This window comes from Bos mutus, chromosome 5 (assembly GCF_027580195.1).
Source record: "Bos mutus isolate GX-2022 chromosome 5, NWIPB_WYAK_1.1, whole genome shotgun sequence".
In the NCBI taxonomy this organism is placed as follows: domain Eukaryota; kingdom Metazoa; phylum Chordata; class Mammalia; order Artiodactyla; family Bovidae; genus Bos; species Bos mutus.
The window spans coordinates 64,824,440-64,838,411 of NC_091621.1; the positions used below are offsets into that span (position 1 = coordinate 64,824,440).

Here is a 13,972-nt window from a genome sequence, read left to right on the forward strand (position 1 = left end):
TTGAATCAGTTCTAATGAGGTGGATGAAACTGGATCCTATTATACAGAGTGAAGTAAGCCAGAAAGAAAACACCATTAAATAACACATATATATGGAATTTAGAAAGATGGTAATGATAACCCTGTATGCAAGACAGCAAAAGAGACACAGATCTATAGAACAGTCTTTTGGACTCTGTGGGAGAGGGTGAGGGTGGAATGATTTGGGAGAATGGCATTGAAACATGTATATTATCATATGTGAAATAGATCGCCAGTCCAGGTCGATGCATCATACAGGGTGCTCGGGGCTGGTGCACTGGGATGAGCCAGAGGGTGGTACAGGGAGGGAGGTGGGAGGGGTTCAGGATGGGGAGCACATGTACACCCATGGTGGATTCATGTCAATGTATGGCAAAACCAATGCAATATTGTAAAGTAAAAAAGTTAATAAATAAATTTAAATAATAAATTAAAAAAAAAAGAAAAATCTCACCATGACTCTCTTATTTAAGACTTCCCAGTAGAATCCAATTTGAGCAAGAATAGAAAACATTCCAACTCTTAAATACAGCCTACAGATTCCTAAGTAATCTGGTCAGTACTCATCTCTCCAAACTGGTTCAGTTTATTTTATCTTTGATCATTATCTTCTTGGGGTCAGTTCCATAAGGGCCTGGATCTCTTTTCTGTCTTAAGACCCTTATGGAATGCTTTTCTGTCAGTATTTACAATCTGTGGTACATATACACAAGGGAGTATTACTCAGCCATTAAAAAGAATACATTTGAATCAGTTCTAATGAGGTGGATGAAACTGGAGCCAATTATACAGAGTGAAGTAAGCCAGAAAGAAAAACACCAATACAGTATGCTAATGCATATATATGGAATTTAGAAAGATGGTAACAATAACCCTGTGTACGAGATAGCAAAAGAGACACCGATGTATAGATCAGTCTTATGGACTCTGTGGGAGAGGGAGAGGGTGGGGAGATTTGGGAGAATAGCATTGAAACATGTATAATATCATGTATGAAACAAGTCGCCAGTCCAGGTTCGATGCACGGTACTGGATGCTTGGGGCTGGTGCACTGGGACAACCCAGAGGGAAGGTAGGGGAGGGAGAAGGGTGGAGGGTTCAGGATGGGGAACGCAGGTATACCTGTGGCGGATTCATTTCGATATTTGGCAAAACTAATACAATATTGTAAAGTTTAAAAATAAAATAAAATTAAAAAAAAACAATTAATTAAAAACTAAAAAAAAAAAAATCTGCCTTGACAATTGATTCCTGGGTTTCCCGTTATATATTACTATCTGGTAAAGGACTTTCTTGACTCTGTAACCAGAGTAGGTTCTCTGTACCCTTGCTCTCTATGGCACACATTCTTGTCCATTTTAGAACTTATAACTGTTTTACATGCACATTCAGCTACCCTAATCATCACAACAATTCTTTATTTCTGCTTTCCTTTATGATTAAAAGTTAAATGTTGAGAAAGACTATGTTTAGTTGGTCTACCATTATATATTCAGGGCTTTATACAGAGTATATCATATGGTAGGCGATCAGCAAGTAATTGTTGAATAAATATATTTTTATAATTCATTCCGTGTAACACTGAGTTTTAATATTAATCTGAATATCCTATATACATTCAATCCTTTATAACTATTTGTTTTTGTTAGTTTTAAACTTTATAAAACTATCATTTAATCTTTCTTGACCAATTTGTTAGTAACTGTTATCCTTTTGTTCATTTTAGTCTACCCTCTCACAAATCTGAGCAAAGGAATTCCTATTTTTCAATTCCAGTAGACATTAAGCTACCTGTTGCCTGAGATAAAATGAATCTTTCCAGAAAGTTTTACTTCAGTGTCTTGTACCACAGTAAAGAAGGGATTAAGCCTTTTTAAATCCCTTCTGGACCTATTTACAACATGAAGATTTAGAACATAAGCTGCTTTATTATAGCTCTAAGATAAGCTTTAAATATGCAGTAATTTTCCATGCTGCATATAAATTAACTCCCCCACATGGAAAGTTGCTAAATTCTTAACAGCAGTAGCCCCTAGAGAACTAGTTTTTCTTTTAATTTCAGTATATCTCACTTTATATAATTATTTTCCCAAAACTTAAATTTTGTTTTTAAAAATTTATATTAGTATTTTCTGTAAAATTTGAATAAGCCCCTTTCATGTACAAGGCATCAACATGGCCAGGATTTAGTATGAAGAAAACAAACCACGCTGCTATCAACCAGGAGAGGTAGACCATAAATAAATGAAGGCACCAAAGTGTAATGCAATTTTTTTAAGGGAACTACAGTTATTTTCAAAAACATCACAAAGGGACTTCATATAGTTTAAGAGTCAAGGAGGTACGTGAAAGTGAAGTGAAAGTCGCTCAGTTGTGTCCAACTCTTTGCAACCCCATGGACTATACAGTCCATGGAATTCTCTAGGCCAGAATACTGGAGTGGGTAGACTTTCCCTTCTCCAGAAGATCTTCCCAACCCAGGGATTGAAACCAGGTCTCCCGCATTGGAGGTGGATTCTTTACCAGCTGAGTCACCAGGGAAGCCCAGGAATACTGGAGTGGGTAGCCTATCCCTTCTCCAGTAGGTCTTCCCGACCCAGGAATCAAACCGGGGTCTCCTACACTGTAGGCAGATTCTTTACCAACTGAGCTAATAGGGAAGCCCCAAGGAGGTATGTTTAGGCTAACCCTCGCAAGATCTCAGAAAGTTTTTATGCTGAACAAACACTGTAGAAAGTGCCAAGCAGAATAAACAGAATATGTAAAGAACTTTGGAAGAACTGAAAGAAGTTCAGGATAGCTAAAGCATGAAATGACAAAATGCAAGACATAATGTCTAAAAGACTATCTAGAACATAAATGATGATCATTAAACACTTGTTGAACAAACAAAACTGGCAAAGAGAGATTATGTCATGTTACGGAGTCTGCATTTTAACTAAAGGCAATGGGATGCCTGTTAGACATACACTGTTGGGCCACTGCTCTGGTCTCAGGGTGAAGAATGGCACGAAGAGGCGAAAGTCACAGAACAGGAAGGCTCTTGAGGAGCTTGTGGCCGCAGTTCAGGGGGGAGATGAGGACTGGCGATAGGAGGATTGGAGAAATGGAAACAAGAGATGTTTAAGAGGTGGGGTCAGAACCTAGTGATTTGCTGAGTGAGCAGAGGAGGATTGCTGGTAATATGGAAAGATGGTGATGCTTTTGACTGAGAAAGCAGCATTGAAGGCATAAGCAGGTCTAAGAAGGAAGAAGACAAGTTCATATTTAGAGATGCTGAGTTTCAGGTAACAAACACACACCCAGAGATAACCAGGTAGAGTTCCCTCTTTAGCAGCTGGATTTACAGATGTGTGACTCAAGAGATGAGCCTGCCCTGGAGAGATATATTTGACAGTTATAAACACAAAAACAATAATTATAGAAAGAGTATTAGATGGCCTTGTATAAAAATTCAGATAGGATGAAGAGAATCATAAAATGTATAAAATTATAATGGAAGAGAGCTTAGAACTGGGCTCTAAGAAACATCAATATTTAACAAATGCAATAAGCAAGTGAATCTACAAGAGAAACAGTGAAAGAAACTTTCAAAAAGCATAGAAGAATAAGAATATGCATGTAAAGAGCATCAGAATAAGTGATGTTTCAAGTAGGATGGAATGGACATCAGTATCAAATGCCATTTCTATGATAAATATAATAAGAATTTTAAATGTACTGGATTTAGAGTTATATAAGTCCTTATTGATGATGGAGAGAACAGTTTTGGTGGAGTAGTAGAAAGAAAACCACACTCCAGTGTCTGAAGTATGACTGGTTGTTAAAGACACTGAAGAATTCTATCAAACATTCATCTGGAAAAGGGAAGAGAGATGACAGAGCACTCAGGATTTAAGAAAGCATTTTTCAGCTGGTAAGAGTTGAGCATATTGAATGCTACTTAAAAGAGACTAAAAATAAGTAGAACTTATGTAAAGAAAAAAATGACATGACATTATCACAGAGTATTTCTTCAGTGGCAATCAAAGGTGTGGGGGTGGTGGCAAAAAAGATTATTTTATCATTAAGGTTGTCGAAGCATTGTTACTGTTTAGTTACTAGGTTGGGTCTGACTCTTTTTTGACCTCATGGACTGTAGCCTCCCAGGCTCCTATGTCCATGGAATTTCCCAGGCAAGAATTACTGGAGTGGGTTGCCATTTTCTTCTCCAAGGGATATTTCCAACCCAGGCATTGAACCTTTGTCTCCTGCATTGGCAGGTGGATTCTTTACCACTGAGCCACCTTGAAAGCCCTGCTGAAGCAAAGTAATAATTAAAAACACACCAACTTTTAGTCCATTTTCTTCCCGTCTTTAAGTTTTCTACAAAAAATATATTTCTTATTGCCCTCACACAGGAGTTTGGGTAAACTCTGGGAGTTGGTGATGGACAGGGAGGCCTGGCGTGCTGTGGTTCATGGGGTCACAAAGAGTCGGACACGACTGAGAGACTGAACTGAACCGCACAGGACAAGTTGCTCCCAATACCCACTACTTCACCATACTGATTGCTATGTTTTAATGTAAAGATCCAAATTTCCATATTTCTCCTCTGGTTTGTTTTGCTCAATGGCAGATATGAATCTATTACCTAATCTCTCTAGACCCAACTTCACCAAATCAAGAAGAGAGAAGAGTTCGACTGTAGGAGCCAATTCCTAAGGTCAGTTTGATACTGAAGGCTCCTGTTCTTAAATTCTGAGATTCTGAATAATAGCAATTATCAAAGGCAGTGTGACTGAGGAAAAGCAGCTTTGCTCTAATTAATAAAAATAGATGCCTATCAGACTGCATGAAAAAATGGCAAGATTTCTGAATATACCTTTGGGAGGGTGGTCAGGACCATTCAGTGCTCCCTGAATGGCTGCCTGGGCAGCAGAGTTCTGGGCCTTCAGCATTTCAATGGTTTCTCTTAGTTCTATCAGTTCAGACTCCTGTGAAACAAACAGAATTTAGAAGCTTTAATACTTTAGAGAGAAGAACAAACCACTTTTATTCACAGCTCCCTATCTAATGAGCTTGGTTTTATGTAGCACTACTGTCCTGGGAGATCTGGATGCTTGGCTGACCTTCTAAGCTGTATCCTACAATCTTTTACTTGTAAATGTAAGAAGCTAAATCTGATAGAGAATTTAAAAAATGTTTTGGTTACTCTCTTACAAATGTGATCTGAATAGTCTTTATTTCTCTAAAAGGGTACCCCAAACTGAGAGCTTCCAGGGTAAAGAATCCGGGAATCTTGCCAATGCAGAAGACACAGGAGATGCAGGCTCGATCCTTGGGTCAGGAAGGCCCTTGGAGGAGGAAATGATAACCTATTCTAGTATTCTTGCCTGAAGAAACCCATGGACAGAGGAGCCTGGCAGGCTACAGTCCATAGGGTTACAAAGAGTCAGACATGACTGAGCATGCACGCACCCAAAGCTGACCAATGTGACCTAAAACAAGAGAGCACATTGCTCATTTAGATACCAAACTTATTACTACTACCAAAAGTATATCATATTGCATGTACTGTTAACTGGAAACCCTGAGGTTTTGTCAAATGAGTGATTTTAGATTTTCCCATCTGTTTTGCATCTGGGAAATAGTCTTCATATTCAATAACAAAACCTGGAATTCATTCCTAAGTCACTCCTATTAAATGCCATATTATTAAATCTGCTATCATATCAAGGTCATCTTAGATTTTGGCACGTTTTAGGCAATTAAATTCCTAGTATAAAGACCTAGCTTCAGCAAGCCAAAGAAATACAGGAATTTTTAAAAACTGAATAGAAATACATGTAACATATAGTCCTTAAAATAGTCAAATTATTTAAAAAGCTTACAAATAAAAATTTTATGACACTTATTTTCTTATTGGGACTTCCCTCGTAGCTCAGCCAAGGAATCTGCCTGCAAAGTAGGAGATACAGAAGACATGGGTTCAATCCCTGGGTCAGGAAGCTCCCCTGGAGAAGGAAGTAGCAACCCATTCCAGTACTCTTGCCTGGAGAATCCCATGGACAGAGGAGTCTCTCAAGCTACAGTCCATGGGGTCGCAAGAGTCGGACACGACTTAGCAACTACACCACCACCACCACCACAATTTTCTTATTGAATTTAGGGTAACTTTATGTCTCAATGAAAATTCTTGTCTAAATTTCATAATCCATAGTTATTTAAATGAGTATCTTTACCAGAAATAAAGGACTCACTATAAGGAAGATTAGATAACAGTAGCAACAACAACAACCAGGAACTGGAGTGTTGTTTCAGCGAAAGCAGTGTTTCCATCAGGAGCACAAAAACACGGAGTATCCCTGGCTGTGATAGCAATCCTAAAAATTAGAATCCTGTGGACCTCTTAGGGGGAGAATTCCTCCATAATATATTTGTCATTCATCATTTCTTCCAGTATCTTTGGCAGAAAGCCAAAGAACTGCACTTGAGTCCTTCACTCAGTAGTAAGCAGTTTATCCCTACTTAATGTCTCCCAGTATGTATCAAAAAAAGCAGGGTCATGATAAGTGCCACTGAAGAAAACTGCTTCATGCATGGGAATATCCAATGGCTATTCCAGCCTTCAACACTTTTTAAAAAAAAGATGGATGGTGCTAATTGAAATGATATCCAAGTTCAGAATAGATACTCAGCACCTCATATATCTATTTTCCTTGAGTATCTGGCATATTCCTAAAGACAGGCATTAAAAAAAAAACAAAAACCTCTTATAGACTTTTAATAGCTTATAAATCAAAGAATCTCATAATAGAAAATCGGTAGTGACCTCCTGGATTCACACCTGGATCCTCAAATATTTGACTGTAATTTCACTTGCGTTTATTTGTCATAAAGGAAAAAGAACATGTTTGTGAAAATTACCAATACTGTGACAAAAAATCTATCACAATTTGTCATATTTTTTCAGTCTCTCCAACTTCTATCTATATTTTGCCCCTTGTCCAACTAGTAATAGATTATTTTACCAAAATTTAATATGCTTCCTATTTAAAATAAATCTCCCAAGTGATAAAATATTTACTGGAAATTCATTCTGCTTTTACCAGAAATATATTCACAAAAGAACACCTATAGTGCATATTTAATGAATCACATAATTTAAGTAATTTTACAACTAGCATGGATGTTAAATTTTAATTAAACTCAGATTTTCATACTTGAATTTAAAATCAACAGTGCTAAAACATTTGCCTTTAGGTTAAAAGAGGAAAAAATGAAAATTAAATCTCATGTAAATGTCTAACAATTTAGCTTAATTTTATGGGTTGGTTGACTTATTTCATTTATTTCAAATTTTGTTCTTTTCTAGAGAAGTCTCTTCTAGAAACTATTATTTTTTTAAACTAGAAGTAGAATGGTCAGGTAATATTGATTTTTTCAGAAAACTGTATTTAATGAAATAGAATGATCACATTAAAAACAACAGCTATTGGCAGGGTAGTAATCACTCAGGGTGGCACAGTAAGCCAAAAGGGAGAATAACTATGTAAGAAATATTTCCATTATATATATGGGAAAATCACATCTATGAAAAAATTAGTTTAGCCAAACTCAGTACTTCCTCAGGAGAACTTTGTAAGTATAAGCAAGTACCTATAAAATGTCACATTGACTTTAAATAAACAAAATAGCTAAATTCTACACTGATAATCTGTTCAAATCTGAACTAGTTATCTCTCCTATCTTCCCAAATCCCTTTTTTCTTTCTTCTGTTAATGAGACCCACCCTCACCATAACTCCAACTAGCACATATTTTTCTCTGAGCCTTTCCACGTGATTTCTTCCTGTGCTTTGAATATCCTTCTTCACCCTTAAGGACTATGGTGAATTATCTTTATACACAATGACATGACATGAATTTTATTTTGAGGAAAAATGAAAAAGTTCCTTCTCTATATGTCCAGACCATTTAATGCATTGAGTGTAGTTAGCTGTTGAAGAGTTTATCTTTTCATCTGACTTATGATCTGATCTCAATAAATGTTGGAATGATTTTGTTCAAATGTCTGGTCTATATTAAACAGATGTTTCTTCCCTTCAAAGAATGATGAAACAATTCAATTCTATTGCATATTTTAACAAGAGGGTGTCTCATCAAATACATGCCATATACTAAAAACATCAAAACCTTAGCATTCATTATAAAACAAAAGTCTCAATATAGCTAAATCAGTGGAATTACATCCTTTGGATGGGAACAAAGTAAGTTTTTTTCTTTCTCTCTTTTTAGTATGTAAATGAATATAAATCATTTCAAAACTTCATTGAGACAGCAATTTTTTAAATAGTTTACTTCTAGGGTTCCTCTTTCCCCTTTATAATTAAATTGATTTTCACATTGTTTTAAGCTACATATTTTCTAAGATGTCATAATTCATGGAACTTCCAACGTTGCCTCTAAGTACAACTATGGTTTCTGTTTTTTTTTTTTTTTTTTTGGCCGTGGTAGGGAGAGAGTGAATCAGAAAAAGAATTAGAAGTGAGTTCCAGCGATATCCAACTATAAAATTCTTTGATAATCTGAAATATATTAACATACTCTTTTCATTTTAAAGGTGACTTAATAGAAGATACTTAAGTTTTGAGGATCCCTTTTAAGCCTTCAGAAAGAACCTGGAAAATGTAGGTACCATCAAGAGATGAATCTGAAGTCTATTTCTCCAATTCAGCAGTTTTCTGTTCCACTCCACTCATTAAGTGCCAAAGAGAAGACTGGGCCTAGACAATTCTGCAGAGGGTCTTGGGAATAAGATGATCAGATAGTATTTTGTTTATACTTCCAACTTTTCAAAACTGATACTTTAAAATGTGAGAACCAAACTAAAATTTTATTTACCTACAATGAGCCTTTCAAGATAATGATGCCTCAAACACAAGCTTGTCATGTAAGATTTCAGTATTCTATGACAGTTTCTTGTGTAAAAGAGGTTAGATGGAGTCAATATCTCTTCTAACTGTTTTGTACACATTTCTGAGGCAAAACAAGTTATCACAGTCAGATTTTAAATGCTTCAAAATAAAATGATCAAATATTGTGTCAGAATACTAGCCTTGCTTGGTGTTTTTCCAACCTAATTTCCTAACTACATCTGACTTCTTTCCAAATTTCTCCTGGACAGGCCTTGTTGAGAATCCCACAGCTTGGCAACAAATCTTTTCAACCAACCGGAACTTCTAGGCAAGGTTATTAAAATTTTTCCACTAAACCTGCCTTTTGCTTCCCCATATTGACACAATTAATTCCACATTATCGAGCTATTAGAAGACATGTTAGCTATTAGACATGTTCTTTGACAATGTCCCACTTGCCATTCCCTTGTGTGTGTCTTGAAATACCATGAGGTTTTCTACCAAATGAATCTGGCCATTCCTGGTTCTAAGTGAACTGAACTCGTCAAACCCCAGTAGCATAGGTAACTTGAATCTATAAGTAACTTGTGGATTCAAATTATGCTGCACCCTAAAAGGCTAATGAATGCATTTTCTGAGTCTAGTGATAAATTTTAAAAAAACATTTCTAGATATAAATATTTTAACGTGAGCTAGGAGGAATTAATGTAAAATACCCAATTCAACTAAAATTTTAGCTTTTATGTTAACCACTTCCAGAGAGTTGTTTCTGAATTTCCTATTTTAGTATTTAATTGTATATTCATCTAGCTATCCAAAAACGTAGTTTGGCAGAGGTGAGAATAAGCAAACCCTAGATATTATATTTAGCACAAAGATCAATATCTGAGCTCCAATACTCATACAAAAATACATTGCTCTGTTGTGTTCTGACCTTGTAACAAGACTAACCTACCACACCTTAATATGTGTTCTAATCAGCTCTGGCACTAGATATAAAGAAGTGATTTGGGAGTCTTTTAATTATCAGTGAGTACACAGCCTTAGTAAATTTTCAAGGACAGCAAAACAGCAGTAGCTGTATAAAAATTTCATTCATAAAAATATAGATTTGCAGAATTCTTGCCATTTTGATGACCTTTATTGTAGCATAAGAAAATAAAATCCTGAATAATAATTTTAGTGACTTTTTTTTTTTTTCAATTCTGGCAAGGCTGGTACATTGCTAGTACCACTTTAGATGCAGTGAAAAGATACTGTTTCATCACAATGCTTCAGGGCATTAGATCTCAATTCTTTTAAACAATCTTGGTAGAAGAGTACTAGTCAAGGGACAAGGACCTGGAATCCAGGTAAAATTCTTGATCAAACTATGTTACCATTACAATTTGTTGAGCAGTAAGTATCAGGCAGTACCTAGAAATAATATTGCTGTCCAGGCAAACATTATTGACAATTACCTTAATTACTTCTACTTAGTAATTAAGTAGAATGCATGCATGCATCCATTCAAAGTCGCTTCAGTCATGTCCGATTCTTTGTGACCCCAGGGACTATAGCCCACCAGGCTCTTCTGTCCATGGGATTCTCCAGGCACGAAGATTGGAGTGAGTTGCCATTCCCTTTTCCAGGGAATCTGCCCAAACCAGAGATGGAACCCTCATTTCTTATGTCTCCTGCACTGGCAGGCAGGTTTTTCGCCACTAGCGCCGCCTGGGACGTCCACTCCTATTTATAGACTTACTCTTCTATAACATGTGAATCTTGTCTTGTGTTCAGTCATGTCTGACACTTTTGCAACCCTTTGGACTGCAAGCTGACAGGCTCCTCTGTCCATGGGATATTTCAGGCAAGAATGCTGGGGTGGGTAGCCATTTCCTCCTCCAGGGGATCTTCTCAACCCAGGGTTTGAACCTGTGTCTCCTGCCTTGCAGATGCATTCTCTACCCACTGAACTATCCAGGAAGCTTGATCTTTTGGCAACTACTGGAAATGCTGTTAAACTACTGGGAAATGTAGTCAAGATTTTTACCTCCATTAACTATCTTTCATCCTGTTAGTCTGGTGTCAAAAACCTTTGAATGGCTCCTTGTCCCCAAAGACCAAATTCCTTAGATATCTCTCAGGCCTTGGTTCCACATTTCCCCACACACTCCCTTCCCTTTTCCCTTCATTTCCCTCCTTGCTCTTCTCTCCCATGGTGTTCCTTCCTCTATGACTTGCATCCTTCATCTCTCCTGAGTTTATTTTTCATCCACCCAGAGCCTGACATGTGTCCGGTGTGCCACCTCATTTATAAAACTAGTGTGACCAGGCGACAGACAAGGAAAACACACTTAGGGTTACTAAAGGTGAAAGCAGTGTGGGGAAAAATAGGAGTTTGGGATTACCATATACACACTATCTATACAAAACAAATAATTAATCAGGGCCTATACACAGCACAGGGAACTATACTCAGTATTCTGTAGTGACCTCCAGGGGAAAAGAATTCAGAGAAGAATAGATGTAACTTATTATATAGCTATATATAACTGAGTCACTTTGCTCTATACCTGAAACTAATAAAAGATTATAAATCAACTACACTTCAATAAAAAAATAAAAACATAAGTAAATACATAATATTTACTTACAAACTAAACAAACCAGTATGAAAATGCAATGGTTCTCTGTGAAAACAGTCAGGGCATTATCCTGTTATATTTCTAAGTGTACCTCATAGTTTTCTGTCTCCCGAGTTATTCATTCATGTCTTTTCCTTTTTTTTAACCAGGCTACACATATATAAAAGCAGTGTTTTGACACATACATTTGGCAAGAGAATCAGTGTGACTTGGCACCTGGAAACAAGGAGGAAACTTAGAACACTATTCAAGGGAGCTATTTCTAATTAAAAATTTGATACAGTTTTCAGGATATTGATGCCATATGATTATTAAAAATCCCACACTGAAGCAGGAGTCTTGGATTTGCGTGTTAGTGTAGTTCATCTATTTGTAAACTAGGTAACAAAGCACATGTGACCATCTTGGCCTTTAGTTCTTCATGTGTTAGCATTCCACCTTGCTTCTCAGTACAGCATACTGATTCTCAGCTTTAAAGTTTTTCAGTGGTGCTTGTCTTCGTCTGAAATCATGCATGTTGAAATTATATTTTTATCACAATCTATCATGTACTAGAATTTGAACTCTATTTTATATTATAACCAGTTATTAACTAGGATGTAAGTGTGTGTGTGTGTATGTGTGTTTGTATTTCACTGCTGAATTCTCAGTAGCTAAAATAGTATCTCATACACAATCAAAGTTCAACATAACTTTGGTGAATGACTCCATGGACAAAGGAACCCTGGAATTCTAGAAGAGAGTGTCAAAACCTGTGCTCTATATTATCTGTTCTTTTTTCCTCAGGTTTGTCGGATCACCAGAGAGTAATATGCCCTTTTATCTCAGCTCCCTGAAGAAATGGCTTTACTGAAATATGGCTAAATGTTATGCCCTCAGCTTTTAGAGAAATGCCTATTTGAACAGCGGTTTTGTCTTTTGTTATTTCATGACCTCAATTTAAGAAACTTTACAATAAATTTGTCCTTGAATTCAGTGTCTGTAAGTGTGTCTCTTCAATCTAAATTACGCTCTCCTGGTCAGAAAATGAAAACTACACATTCTAAGAAATCTCCCTTTGTGCCTTAGCTTCTTTGAGATCAATTCAATTCAATAAGTCACTACTTTGGAGCAGTAATTACCTAGGCTTAAGCACCTTTTACATACATTCCTCTACTGGTTTTCAATAGATTCTGTTATTGAATTGTGCTATATCATAACCCAATAAATTTGATTCTTAAAACCACTTTGGAAAAAAAGCAAGTTATAAATCCCAGATTAATAAAGTAAACATTGTTAACAAAGTATAACGCTAATGTTAAAAAACCCAATGTTAATAAAATGAACATTGCTTTGTGGCTATATAGCTTTCAATTAAAAGAGCAATCATTCCATTTTCAGTTAAAAAATGTCAAGGGCAATTGCAGACATTATGATATATTCTAAGAAAGCTTTACAATTTTGGCAATATTACTTCAAGGATAATATGAAAACAATTATATAATTCTTTGTAGTATAGAGATACATTGCAAAATATTTAGAAATTTTTCATAGGTATTATAAAGTAATATACATGTATATATTTCTGATTTCCATGAGAAATTTTGCCTATAAATATAAAAGAGCTGAAGGAAATATGCAGAGGCAAAATATATCAATTTTGACTTCTTAAAGATACTTACACTTAAATATTATCCAGATTTCTAGCAATATGCCTGGCACATAGCCAGCGATGAATTTGGTTTACCTTACATTTTTTTAATGGAAGAAAGAAGAAAAATGTCAAGAAAGGTAACATTTGTTGATTATTCACTGCCTGTGATACATTATAATACCTCCCTTCTTCCTCATAAGGATTTTATTGGGTAGGTATTATAATACCCGCTTTTAAAATTATAAAGTTGAGAGTTAGGAAAGGTAGATTCTACAGCTCTTGGCAGACCTCACCAAGATTTAAACAAGGCTCCTGGACTCTAACATTTATAATCGTTACCACTAAGCTGCCCTAAAAAAGGCCTTGTAATCCTGTTTGCTGAGTCCTTATATTATTTAGTGAAATTGTAAATATGTATCCTCCCAAAAGATTAAGATAAAATTTATATTTACAGTCAAAGCGGTTTGTTATCGTCTGTTTTTGAACAGACTTGACAGGGATAGAGGATGTCCTCTTTCATGGGCACGATAGATTATGAAATAGGAGAATGAAAGATAAGGGCAAGCAGAATATAGTTTTATATTCATACCATGCATCTATAGGCATATTTGATTTTCTCTTTTGGTTTAACTGAACTGTTCACCTTTTTTTTTAAACTTTAAAAAAACATGATAAACTGACAAAACTCAGTAACACATGCTAGTTCTTTAAAGCCAGACCAGACTTTATAGAACTGAAGCCAAAACTGAAGCCATCCTCATGGAAAGATATAGGTACTGATTATGAAATTAT

At 36.0% G+C, this 13,972-nt stretch overlaps 1 protein-coding gene across 2 annotated transcripts in view; it reads right to left on the reverse strand.

Moving 5' to 3' along the window:
• Positions 1-13,972, reverse strand: part of NAV3 (neuron navigator 3) — an 893,105-nt gene that overhangs the window by 47,714 nt on the left and 831,419 nt on the right. For both annotated transcript variants that reach the window (XM_070370975.1, XM_005889180.3), the window contains one exon: positions 4,886-4,997. In XM_070370975.1, coding sequence (XP_070227076.1) covers positions 4,886-4,997 — 112 coding nt within the window. The remainder of the gene's footprint in view (positions 1-4,885; positions 4,998-13,972) is intronic.